At 33.9% G+C, this 14,539-nt stretch overlaps 1 protein-coding gene across 2 annotated transcripts in view; it reads left to right on the top strand.

Moving 5' to 3' along the window:
• The window catches only part of Ttc30 (tetratricopeptide repeat domain 30), a 232,476-nt gene that overhangs the window by 92,235 nt on the left and 125,702 nt on the right, over positions 1–14,539 (top strand). For both annotated transcript variants that reach the window (XM_090376994.1, XM_090376993.1), the window contains exons 8-9: positions 1,268–1,396; positions 9,068–9,270. In XM_090376994.1, the coding sequence (XP_090233120.1) occupies positions 1,268–1,396; positions 9,068–9,270 (332 nt within the window). The remainder of the gene's footprint in view (positions 1–1,267; positions 1,397–9,067; positions 9,271–14,539) is intronic.

The raw sequence follows: 14,539 nt of genomic DNA, 5'->3' as shown, positions 1-14,539 counted from the left end.
CCTGAAAATTACAATCTATAGAAATTTGATCTGTTGTCATTAAGTATCTGAGAGGAGTTAGTAAAATGAATGAAAAGCAGAATTTTCACTGTTATGAAGAATTCCAGAACTAGGGGCCATAAATTCCAATTACAGGGAAGAGGGTTCAACTAGATTGAAGGAAGTTTTTTTTTTAGCCAGTGAGTCATTGATTGTTGAAACAGGTTGCCTCGGTAGTGGAGGCTGACAATTTGAATAAATTCGAAGGTCAACTGGATAGTTACCTATATGAGGAGGGAAGCAGTTAATTTGTATTTTCTTAACTACTTTTTTTTTTTTTTTTTTTTGGCTAGTGCAGCAAAAGCCTTTAGTTTCCTTGTACTATATGGATATTACTGTTACTCTCCTCTGTTGTCTCAGTCTTCAACCCATGCATGGTACTAAGTACCATCAGTGCTAATACTGTTGGAAAAAGGTGCAGTAAAATGCAACAAGGTTAATTATTGACATAAAGAAGCATTCCTATTTGAGAGACCAGTTCTGTGGTTTTCAAAGTCTCAAGGTGAGACTTCTGCATGAAGACCTGATTGAAGTGTTTAAGGCTTTGAAGACTTCAGTAAATTATGGTAATCAGGTTATTTTTCTTTGCAGGCATCAAAGACCTAGAGGACATGCACTAAAATTAAGAATGAAATGCTGTAAACTGGACATAAGAAAGTTCTCTTTTAGCCAAACTTGCCATATTCCAAGGGTTATGTTCACTTATGACATTCAAAATACTTGGCTCATTCTTCTTTGTGCTGTATACTGTGATTTAGAGTTTCCACTGGAGGAATTTCATAAAAATTACAGCAGTGAAAAGCAACAGTGACTTTTTATAAGAGGATGGAGCATCACCTCATTGGTGTATGCCTACTAATGCATACTTCACCTGATTGCCACTTCCCAGGCCAGTTTAATCTCTGCCATTAAATCAGAAACAGAATATACTGAACCTAGTCATAAACATCAGTGTCTAAAACAAAAATTACAACAATTAACATTACTGATTCAGGAATGTTGATATGAAGCTTGTTGGAAATCAGTTATATACATCTTGGCACATAAACAGCAAAAATTTGTAGAATATCAGTAAAACTTTTGAGTTTCTTTAAAGTGGAAAAAGTCAAATTTTCTATGTGTTATTTACTCTTTTTTTTTTTTTTTTTTTTTGCAATGTAGTCATAAAGATAATTTGTATTCACACACAGAAAAAACTTCAAATGATTTTTATTTATTTTTTAAATAGAATTAAGTGTTGGAATGACAACAGAAGGAATCGAAGTGAGGAGTGTTGGAAATACTATAACTCTGCATGAAACTGCACTTATTGAGGCATTCAATCTAAAGGCTGCTATAGAATATCAACTAAAGAATTGTAAATTTGATTTTTGAATATTTAATCTTATTTAGCAAAAAAGCAGTTTACTAAATTGAAATAAGTTGTTCATGATATCAGTGCCATATTATTAAAATATTTATCTCTTCATTTATATAAATTTATAAGACCATAAACAAAGATACTACTAAGTATAATATAGTATAGATGTTGTACTATATTGTCCTTATTTTGTTTTTAATATATGTATTTTTGTTGCTATTAATGTCGGTTATTAGTATAATGCAGTTTTGTAATGGATCTTATATTTGTCATTATCGTTTGTTATAATTTTGAATTGATACTGAAAACTTTTAATTCAGTATCTTCTTTAATTATTTGATGGAGGTGAGGAGATTATAATTATTTTGAGTTATCGCCATGAGTTATTCTCAGTTTTTCAGCCGGCACAACAGCATGTAGTAGTAGTAGTAGTGGCATGTGATGCAAGAAAGCAAGTGTATGAGCTTATGCAGCATCAGCCAAAAAAAAAAAAAATTTACAAAACAATTCCCTCTAAATGTTTGTCCAGTTCCTCCTTAAATTTATTTAACCTATCCTTCCACAACGACAGATGGAAGTTTGTTCCAGCAATTAACCACCTGCTGGCTAAAGGCAAATTTCCGCACATCTATTCTGTTAAACATTGACTTTTCTTCAATAGAAATATAAGTCCTACTAGGCATTTTTTTCCAAGAAAGGCCAGTCTCATCCACATTAAATATTTGTTGTGGCAAATAACCACCACTTCTTATAATCTCATCCAATTTGTCCTTGAATATTTTGGCAACCTCACCATCTGCACTTGCTGCTTCACCACTCATGGCAACGTTATAATATCTGCTTCTCTTACAAAACCTATCAAACAAGCCATGACTTGCAACAAAGGTGGTTTCAGTATCATCTCACTTCTTAAGATCCTCAGAAATGGCGCAAGCCTTTGTTTTGATGAGGTGGAGACTTAATGGGATGTGATTTTGAATCTGGTCTTCCATCCACACACTAAGTAACTTTTCCATCTTGCTTGTTAGTCCCGTTCTAGCCCTGGTTATTATAGTTAACTTCATTGGTGCCGATCCCTTCACCGCTTCATGTATGCTGTTTCTGTCCTTTATGTGTTCACTGTTTATTATTATTATTATTATTAGCCATATGGTGCAAGGAAGCCTAAGGCTTGTGCTGCATCAGCCAAAAAAAATTCCCAAGTTACCCTGAGAGAGAGAGAGAGAGAGAGAGAGAGAGAGAGAGAGAGAGAGAGAGAGAGAGAGAGAAGTAGAAAGGAATCGCCAAGAAAAAAAACAATGATGATATTCAGCTCAGGACCCTGGGTGTGCCAAACCCATACTCACCAGATGTGAGCCGCGGATTAACACTGACATATCTAAATTCTGTGTGATACTTGTTAATGTTTGACCATTACCATACATCCTTATTATTTTAATTTTCTGATCCAAATCGATCACTTTCCTTTTCTTTGTAGATTTACTAGTACCGGGGCCGACCGGGCTAGCCGAGTGGGTAAAGTACCTGCCCGGCAACCCAAAGGTCGCGGGTTCGATTCCCGCCTCGGGCTTGGATCAAAGTACTGCAAAAACCTTGGGAGGTGCAATATGGCCACAGAAGCCGATGCGCCAACAACTACCAAATCAAAAAAAAAAAAACTAGTACCGCTGTCACTTATTCTCTTAGATGGTGCCATGATAACAGTCAAAATGAAATTTTCTGTAAAGAACTTCACAGGGTTAAGTTACAAGAGATGCTCTCGCACTTACGACATGCGAATGAAGCGCACACTACACGATCATAGTTTGATGTGAAGTCGTTTAAAATAGTAGGGCAACGTGAATTTCAACACCACAATAACCTGACATGTGTAACAAATATTACATACAAAATGCAAACAAAAGCTCCCACTTCGCTCTCAAACAAAACTGAACTGACTTTACAATCCAGAAAGAAATGAAAGGATGTAGAGATGAAAGACTAGAGTGTAATTCTCTGAATAAATAGCTGATGGGGCACAGTCCACATGGCTTGAATGTTGTGGGGGTTTCTCTGAAGTGCTTTGACATAGTTCACCTGTCTCAAATACGTTGTCAAATATTTCTTCAGAATTTTTAAAGCAGAAAATAAAATGTTAACTCTAATTATTTACCTAGATTCTCGTTACACTGCAGGTTATTATCCAATAAAGTTTGTACGGGAATGAAAATAAAAACTTATACTTATTGTTCCTTCATTCAACTTCACTCTTAAAAATTATACAGAAAGTAACTATGATTTTACAAAAAAAATTTACATAAGTCCAAAGTTACGTAACTTGGGCTTATGTAAGTCGGAGACTACTAAAATTACAACTATTGCAAAGTACATAAAACTGAATATGGTCAAACTCATTTAAAACAAGATACAAAGGAAAATGCTCATTATGTCCATCTTGTAACTGTTATTAAACTTTCTTTGTTTTTACAGTTTTCATGATAGCTGTCTGTTATATGCACCCATGGGAAACTTTACTAAAGCTTTCCTGAAGCTGTTGTTCTTTATTGTTGTTGTTATTTGGTTTTTAGGAGCATTAGCAACTAAGGCCATATTGCTCCGAGGATATGCGGTGGTCATTCCCTGACCTTTCCGTATTTGGTGGTCACTGGCTCGAACCCTGGTCTAATCAAGAAGCATGTGCTATGCACTTTCCTGAAACATCACATTTCCTACTTTCAGCCAAAGTAATGTTAAGGTATGACTGAATGGAACATTGGTAATTAAACTCCATGATGTTTATCTCTTAGTGGTTGCTCCTGATCACAGTTGATAGCTGTTGTCATTCAAACTATATGTCATATGAAGTTTTACAACTAATCTCTCTCTCTCTGTATATTCCATGCTCTGTATTAATTTCTCATTTTCAGGTTCGTTTTCTTTCCAATCAAGAAATCTGTACAGCTTTATTATATGTACATTTTAAGCCCTTAAATTAAAAAAAAATATCAAATTTATACAATGTGCAGTTTGAGTGTGGCTATCAGCTGTGATTATCAACCGATCTACTCATAGCATATTATGATTAGACTGGTCTCATATTTGACTACTGATATTATGATTAGCTTGCCCTCATATTTTACTGCTATCGTATTATGATTAATCTGCTCTCATATTTGACCGCTATCATGATTTGATATCAGGAAACCTTTTTCTCAAGAAGTTATGGCAAAGCTTCCCATTGATTATTATAAGCACGAGTTGCCAGACAGAAAAGGCACTGTGGTGCAAGAAGAAAATAAACTCTTATCACTTACACTGATCATAATATATACTCAAAACTGCAGAGTTATTGTGCCTTGTTTTCAGATAAAAATCAATACTAGAGGAATACTAACTCTCCCCTCGCCAATTACAAGTAGAACAGATGTCTGGGACCTCAACTAAGAAAATAGTTGGTCACGTGCTTAGATTTCTCAATGGAAAAATTTTCCTGAACTATTAGAGTCCCAAGATTATGACAAAGTTCTGTTCTCTTTCTTTACCTGTTTTTCCTTCAGCCCTTCTCATTCCCATCCCGCCTGAAGTAATGCAATAGAATGTTACATTGTTATATAAGTACCTGCACAGCAATTTCTTTTATTCTTCTGTAGAAAGTTTATCAAAAAGTAATCACCTTGCTTTGGGATTGGCTTCCTGTCTATTTGCTTTCGTTTTCAAGTGGACGGTATGTTTGGCTTGTCAAATTGATGATAACTTTCATTGACATCTTTTCCTCTGAATTTAATCCATATAATGGGAAGGTTTTCAAATTTTATCATTGAGATGAATGTTACATTACATCCATGTGGAGTGTTGACATCCATTCACTTCACAGAGTTGGCCACTAGTGGAACTTGCTCCAAAAAAGAGTTAAAGTAGCTTAATTGAAGAGAATTTCATTCTTAAATCTGAGTGCATTAAGTTTATAGTATATTTTGACTCTACTGAGGTATAAATTAAAAATGTTTTCTTGCACATTTATGTAGTCAGAAAGAGAATAAGCAAGTTAACTTTTTTTTCATACAACATGACATATTTTACTTCAAACCCCACCAAAAACATATTAGAAACAATTTTTAACCTATAATCAGATGAAATCTCTATTGTTTTTTGTTTTGTTTTTTGTATATTTTTAAAAATTATAAGGAACTGTAATAATGGTAAGAACTGTCAGGAAAGAGATAAAGATGACATTACAAAATTTTTTGCATGAACCACTGAATTTTCTCACAAAACCCTACAGCAAATGTGGCCAAATGGCATATTAAAGCTGCATGTGGATTTTTGATATTTTAAACTGTGGCTGTCAGAGAAATATGGACTGAAAAAATTCATGGCTAGAAGTAACACTTTAAAATAAAAAAATAATAATAGTAACCTTGTGAATAGTAATTAAACATTAATAATTTTAAGACCAATCGGTATTTTTCAAGAAATCATGCGCTCTTTCCAACTTTTATGCATACAGAAATATAGACAACTGTGTCTTGCTTTAGGAAAATTACAAAAATTCCCATAAATAGTTTTTATACCTTTATTCATGCAACATTTCATTATTGAGAAGGCACAATTTCACCCCAAAACATGTTCTCCTACTTCTGATATGAGAACTGAAGAGCATAACTGAATCTGCAGGTTCACTAAATAAAATAAAAGGAACATTTCAATGCATGAAACTAATTTAAATTTATTAAATCTTCCCACCTAAGCAGTCACAAAAAGATATATGTACTTAACAGTACATTATGATCTCTCTTTTGAAATCTTTGATTGTGGTAAGAATAAAATGAAGAATGAAAAACTGTTAAGCTGATAATTTACATGCCTACTGTCCTTTGCTTCAATGTCACCAATGACCCGGTCTGTATTTTTGCTCAGTAACTTTACCCTTAAGCGGGCATTAAGTTGCAATTTATGTTATATTTATATCCCCCAATGGGTTTCATTTTAGTTGTATGTGTACAGTATTTATTAAAAGTGTGATACCATTAATCCCTAGTTTTACTACATCCAAGATTTTGGGTTGACCTACTTTCTATTTTAAGAACATTCACTTGTAGCACTTTCTAACCACTTCTTTGCTGTATCCAATGTTGATCAATAATTTAGAAATATAGGTAAGGGGAATGCTTAGACATCATTCATATCATTCATACAGTGAGAATTGCCAGTGACAGAAGTGACAGTCAGTTCTAATTTTTTAATTTAAATAGAGGTGGATATCGATATTCGTTTTGGAATTATATTAAATATGGTAAATTGAAAATTTATTACATTTTCTTTTTTATATAATCAATGTTGATAATTATTTTGGATAATTATTATTGTTATATAATTATTAATATTGAATTTTGAATCTGAAAGTTTATTTTTTTATTATTGTTATGAAACTTCAAGGTAATGCTAACGGTTTTATTTATATATAAAAAGTTTCAATCGGGGGACAGGATAAAAATTGGTTCTGGGGGAAGTGAACTTAAACAACAAATTCGGGCTCAGGTTGGGCTGGGCTGGGTAAAAATAAAAAAAATGTAGGCCCATGCAGACCTCTACACAGTTGGTATGTTAATTTGGAATTACTGCTACCCATATGCAGTACATTGCATTTGTCAATGGTGAACTTCAACTAGCATTTCTGAGTTCATCTGCCTAATTTTTCTCGATCTTGTTGCGCTAGTTTACCCTGATTGCTGTCATTAACCACCCTGCCAACCTTACTATCATCTGAAAACTTAGACATTAAGCCTGATATGCCTTTCAACCTTACTATCTTCTGAAAACTTAGACATTAAGCCTGATATACCTTCATCAGTGCCATTAATAAATATAGAAAACAACAATGGACCCAGCACTAAACACTGGGGTACTCTACTAATAACATTAATCTATGAAAAGCAGTGTCCATTGATAACCACTCTCTTTCTGCTTCCCCTCAACCAGTCCTTTTCCCAGTTGACCATTCCTTCATCCATAGCAGTAACTTATCACTAATGTCATACTGTTCCAATATGTACAGTCTTTTGTGTGCAACAGTATCAAAACTTTTCTTAAATCTAAGTATATGATGTCAGAATTATTTTTTGCATCCATTTCTTTTGTTACTGTATCATAGTATCTGATAAAATTGGTCAGAAAAAATTGCTCCTTAACATATCCATGGTGTGACTGCAGTATAGTTGAATTCCTGTCTAAGTGGTCTTGCATTACTTCTTTAATCAGTGACTCCATTAATATCTCTAACAGAAGTCAAACTGTGAGATCTGTAATTACTCATGTCACCCTTTGATCTCCTTTGTGAAGAGGGGGTACTTTTGCACATCTCCATCGATAAGGATCCTGAATCCAAGGATGTTCTTATAGTTTGCTTATCTCTTTTGCTCCCACCTTTAATATAATTGGATAGTTCCCAATCACACCAGGTGCCTTTTTTCCATTTAGTTTTTCTTTCACTTTCCTCTTAGTTATCATAAAATCATTTAGCTCTTGTTAGAATCTGGCATCCCCATCCCTAAATTAGATGTTGTCAAAGATTGTATACTGTGCTCTACTAATATAAAAAAAAAAAATTCATTGAGTAATATTTGTTTATTTCTCTGTTATTTGCTTTTAAAGTTGAGGTATAAAAATCACCAAAAAAGTCACCTTGCTTACAAAGTTGCATTTCCAAAAAAAAAATAAATAAAGCTGTTATTAATATAAAAATGATATTTATATTAGAGTCCATATAGTTTTGCTAATCACTGAGAAAAGAAACAAAAAGAAAAAAAAATATATTGAAAAATGGTTGAACTATAAGAGGTTAAAACTGGGGAGTTTTTTTTTAATTCCCCACCTGCCTACGTGTTACATTCTTTGTTTCTTTTAGGTTAATGAAATGTAGTACTCAAAAAGGCCCTTGAAATTATATTATTTTTATAGGCTGATGGATGAAGATAATGTTGCACAATTACACTAAATCTTTGAATTAATCACAACATTAACTGTTTCTGGGTGATATGGTATATAATTTTATGATGTAATGGAAGATCAGAATTTCATTGATGGAAAAATGAATGAGTCATTTTTATCACATTGAATTGTCCATAAATTTTTAGATATCTTTCTTTCTTCCTTCTCTTCAAAAAAAAAAAAAAGACACTATAACTCATTTTTTAAATATTACACATTCCAAAAACTGTTAATTTTTTCAGCTTGGAACAGTTCACAAATGAAGGTAGAAGAATGTATTAACAAGATCTTGGCTCCTTCTCCCAGTGGTTCACTAGAGCCCTGAATAAAAAGAGAGAATCCAAAAGAAAAAGAGGCTTTGTGTGTGAAAATAAAGGAATGTTGCACAGTGCCCATGCTCGTGATGATGTACTACTGGATCCTGCTGATCTTTCCAGTGTGATTTACAAGGGTCTGCAGCAGAAGAAGAAGGTGCAGTTGCAATGGGGGGGGATAAAGATGCTGTAATGTGCTATGTATGAGAGGGATGTAATCACATAGTTATTTAACAGTTTTTTTTTTTTTTATAGAAGATAAATAATGACAAAGGGAATCAAAGCTATTGTTTCAAAATGCTCAGAAAGTGGGAAAATTACATCATGTAGTTTGTAAATGGCTCTTTAGATATCAGAAAATTATGTCATACTGAAGTTTTTCTTTTAGTTGATGCAGCCCGTGAAGCATTAACTGATATGCCTCCTCGTTCAGAAGAGGAATTAGATGCTGTTACGCTTCATAATCAAGCATTAATGAATATGGAAACTCAGCCAACAGAGGGATTTGAAAAGTTGCAGTTTCTCATTCAACAGAATCCTTTCCCTCCTGAAACCTTTGGAAATCTTCTTCTTTTATACTGCAAATATGAGGTATTGTAAGAATTTGAAATAATTTGAACACTAGCCATTTTCAAAGTAATAAAAATTAATTTTATAAGATCTTCTCTTATACTGAAAATATGAGGTATTTTAAGAATTTGAATTAATTAGATTTTCACACTAGTAAAAATCAAATTATTCAAGTATGGCTTCAGTTCTGCAAATTGCAGCATCTGAAAATTAGGCAGCAGCAAGGAGATCCGATTAAGGCTTTGAATGGATCGAGTAAGCTAAATGCTGATGGAATCCTTCCTTTTGTTTAGGCATCACACATGGGAGAGCATGATTGAGGAAGGTTGATTGCAGGATAAATACGCAACAATTTCCTTTCAGCAAGCAGATAGTCGATTGCTTAGTGTGAAAATTACCCACCTATGTTTGATGTTGTGAAAGTGGGTAATATGAATACTTATAAGGAAGAATCAGACAGATTATTAGAACAGATGGTTAGATGATGTGGGAAGTGGTTTTTTTTTTGTTTGCCAATGCTATACAAGTTTGCTTCTTTGCATCATTTGCCACCACAAATACTAATACTAATTTAATCTTATGCCCACTTATGTAGGTTGACTGAGAAAGAGTAAAGATGCCATTATTTAGTTTACTCAATCCATTTAAAGACCTAAACATTTCAGTCAGGTCTCCTTAAGAATGCCTAATTTCCAATTTGTTTTCTGCGTTCCCCTGATAATTTATAATCATCCCATGCAGAATTTCTAAGTGAAGATGATTCTGTCATACATGCTGAATGTTTATTCAGTCATATATCATAGAAATAAAAAAACCTCCGTGTTGTGCTAATCGTGCATGCACCATTCAGAAATATGTTTCTCAATAGTGAACTAGCCAGAAAATATGGATGTAGAACAAACACAGCAAACATTGTTAGTGAAATTGCATAGAGTGGGTAAGAAGTGCAAGTTGGTGGCTTTGAAAATTGTGCCATTTTCAAATGGCACAATTTGAAAATTTGTGTTGATAATGCACTATTATGGTAGGTCTAAAACCAGAAGTTGCAAGTGTACTAAAATCACTTGGTGGTAATTGGCTGTCCTTATCATCTGATCAGTTTATGTACTGAAAAGTGGTCTATGTGCTTCCTTCTGAGAGTGGATGAATATTTGGTGGACATTTACTAATACAGTGGATTCTGTTTATTTGGGACACATTGAGACTAGTGCACTTTGGCCCGATTAAGCGGCTGCCCCAATTATGCGAAGTTTCAAGTAAATGGTTAAAAATACAGTGGACCCCCACTTTACGATTGTTTCACTGTATATCATATCACGTTAATGGACGTCCTAAAATAAAATACCATTTGCTATGCAGTATATGTAGCAAGCACCAGTCATTGTGATCACGTTTGTGAATTGAATTTTAATTCTATTAAATGGCAATTCTAATAAGTGAAAATAGGAGAATTATTATCCACAGGCTATAAAAGTAAAGATATGAATATTTGGTGGATGAATTTATTTATTTACAAATTTATACTTTCTTGCTATGCCAATTTAAAAATTAAATGATACATGAAAATTGTAAGAATATTTTCCACAAGTTGGCAAAATAAAAATAAATTTATGCTTATGTACATAGCTTAATTAATACTGTAATATGTACATACTAATTAATTGATATTTCTGTTCACTGAGATTTTTTTTTTTTTGGGTTGTAAAATTTAAAACAATAAAAAAGATAAGCAATAATAACAAATAACAGCATGCACAAATTACAACGAACAAGATATGTGCAAGTGAGGTACAGAGTAACAAGTTTATGAAGCTTAAAAAATAGGAATGAAGAGAAGATTCTGAAAATTTATTTATGCTTTTTACATGATTGAAGATTTCAGTGAAGGGGAAAGACATTTCACTATAATAATGTCAAAACCCACAGAGTTCCAGCTATCGGTATTATCGCAAATGCAGTAAGATGGAGTTTACTACCCATTTATAATTGACTGCACTAACAGAAAAGCCCAATAAACTGGAAACTGCAAATTGTTTTAGACCGGGGTTCGAGCCCGTCACCACCAAATACGGAGGATGCGGAAAGGTCAGGGAATGACCGCATATCCTGGAGCAATATGGCTTTAGTTGCTAATGCTCCTAAAAACCAAATAACAAACAAACAGCAAATTGTTTTATGGTTGTGACGTCCAGAAATCTGGTCGGAGACAATTGTAGGGTAACTCAAGTGCTGCAGCCTCCTGCCCCAATTAAACGGCATGTTGTTCCAATTAAGCGAAGAAAACTGACTATTATCTCGATTAGGATCTGTTCTTTAAAATTTGTCCCAAATAACTGGAATCTGCTGTATCTATAAAAAAAAAAAAAAATGCTAAAAGGAAAGATAGATTTTTTTAAACAGTTTCAGTTCAAATCATTAAGTAAAAAAATAATTTTAATACAAGTCATTAATTAAAAAAAGATTTTTAAACATGTGTACACATTAGTTTCTGTGGGCAAATATTTAACTGTAGCAGTAGAACAATGGCAACCTCTGACAGATCTGTTTAAAAAGGATAGAACTGGTGAGAAAAACCATTAGCATTTTTCAGAGTTACCAAATCTAAAAGTAAAATGATCACTAGTAATTGGCACTGACTCATTGCCCAAATCAAGATCATTATCCAAAAGAAGGTTTCAAAGGAGACAAATTAACTCATTAAGGAAAAGAACTTCTGAATTACAAACTTCTGGTGAAAGCATTCTTAAGCAGGCCAAACAAACTGATAACTCTAGACATGTTATCCTCACTCATACAGAACATCTATCATCCTCTCTGCTGTTCGAATAAAGCGGTTTGGTTTTTCTTTTAAGTGTTCTGTCAGTGTTTAAAAATCTGAATATAGCTCTGTAATCCATTGTACCTCACCTCCATTTACTGAAGTAATTTCTCCTAGATATGTTAAAGAACATGGTATATAAATTGTTATACCAATAGTTGTTAAATCTTCCACTTACATTTTGGAAGTAGATTAACAAAGTAGATTGAATCAAAATAATTATTCTGACTTATACATAAGTAGTTCTACTGCCTAGGCCATGGAGAACCTGAAAGAAGAGAAGATTCTGTTCAGTGATAAAGTACTTTATTATTGCATGTGACTAAGATGGTACACAAGTTTCCACTAACAAATGCAGGCAGAAAGTGTATACAGCCTCAGCTAAAAAAAATAGAAAAGAAAACACTACCCACCTCATCTGTTTATCCCTTCTAATAATGTCTAATTCTTCCTTATTTGAACTATCCACCCACTTTCACAACACGAGATGGTAATTTTTTCCAACAATCACTCTCTGACTAAATGTAAATTTTCATACATCTACCCTGCAGCCATCATTTTTTTAATTCAAGTTTATGTCCTCTTGCGTTTTCCAAGGAAGGATTAAAATACCATTATCATTAAGTTTACTCAATCCATTTAAAGCCTTAAACACTTCAATCAGATCTCCTTGCAAGTGCCTAGTTTTTCCAGTCATTGCAATTTGCAGGACTGACATCAGTTGTGGGGAGAGTATCCTTTTGTGTTCTTGACTAATCTGGTTGCTTTTTTTCTGTACCCAAACCAAGAGATCCATATCTTTCTTAAAATGAGACCTCCAGACATGTATGCAGTAATCAACATGTGGCCTAACCATTGCCATGCCTTGTACAGGATAATCACCTCTTTGTGCCTGCCCATCACCACCAAATACGGAGGATGCGGAAAGGTCAGGGAATGACCACCGCATATCCCGGAGCAATATGGCCTTAGTTGCTAATGCTCCTAAAAAAAAAAAAAAAAAAAAAACAAATAACAAATAATAATAACTTTGTCCCTGCTGGAAAAGTTCCTGTATATCATTGACACAGGTACTAGCAGCCTGTCTGCACTGCTCAGAGAATTTAATGTTGTAGTGTACAATTACCATCATATCTCATTCATTCTCCACCATCATGAGTGTCATACCATGTTATCGGTATGTTATTCTGGGATTACTACTGCCCATATGCAGTACCTTGCATTTACCAATGTTAAACCTCAGTTGCCACTTCTCAGTCCATCTGCCTAATTTTTTTTACTGCAGTAGTATGCCTTGATTCCTATCATTGACTACCCATTGCATCATCTGCAAACTTAGCTAATAAGCTTAATATACCTTTGTCAATATCATTAATAAATACAACCCACAGTTTCAGTCAATATCTTGAAAGTACTTAGTTTATAACTGTATGTTAAGTCCCTGGTTATAACACATTGACTCACTCTACATGTATGTGTAGTTGTTTATTATACTCATCACAGTCACTTGGCCTGTAGCAAACTTATTCTCAGTTTAGTTTTCCCTGTGCTTATATCATGCCAAACTGACTGCATTGGACATTCACATCATCTGGATGCACTGCCTTAGATTTAATGTGCTTCTGAACCAATTGCATTACTCCTCTCCCTCTCTTGCCCTGCCACATTGTACTCACTATATTCAAATTTCACATCTTTTATGTCCAAGGGATATCAGCTGTTTCTGATATTCCTGCTATGTCCACATTTTGACTTGACTAATACTTCAAATTTGTTTACTGAATTAATGTATTTACTTGTTCCATGATGACCCCTAGCAAGCCTTGTAATCTCTGACACCTCTCTTTTCATGTTGCTCTATGCTCCAATAGAAGCAGTGCAAGAATCACTGTCATCACATCCCTTATCCTTGCAGCTGTTAATAATCTATTTTTCTGTATTCTTCCCAGGCTAGCAGTTTTCCAACTCACCCAACACTTCTTTGTAATATCAGCAAATATTCTTTCACCCTTTCTATTTAAGTGTATCACATCCCTGTAAAAACAGTCTCTTCTGTTAACAAGCACAGACCACACTGAAAAAAATTCTGCCCCATGAGCCTTGCATAGTCTCTCCAGGGCTAAAGTGATTGACAAGGCAAAGCTTTCATTATGTGTTCCTTTCTATCATGTCTGGCAGAATTTCAGAACTTTTAAATTTATTCATAACTTGCAACTTTTTCTCAACTTTGCCCTCAGATCTTCTACTCTTAATATCATATAGTATGAATCAGAGCTGTGCTACTCAATATGTTCTACGTTGATAATAATATTAGTAAAATAATAAGAGGAGTATACCTCAATATAGTGCGTAGAACCCTTCCATATGATACCCTCCAGAAATTAAAACGGAAAAAACGAAAAAATCGGCAAACTTACCGGTACATTAGAGTAAAAAATAAATAATTAAATAATCAATTTAACACAATACAAA

This window comes from Mastigoproctus giganteus, chromosome 7 (genome assembly GCF_048544385.1).
Source record: "Mastigoproctus giganteus isolate SK-2022 chromosome 7, ASM4854438v1, whole genome shotgun sequence".
NCBI lineage: Eukaryota > Metazoa > Arthropoda > Arachnida > Uropygi > Thelyphonidae > Mastigoproctus > Mastigoproctus giganteus.
Note: the sequence above shows the minus strand (reverse complement) of the source record. Positions and strands in the feature narration are given on the sequence as shown.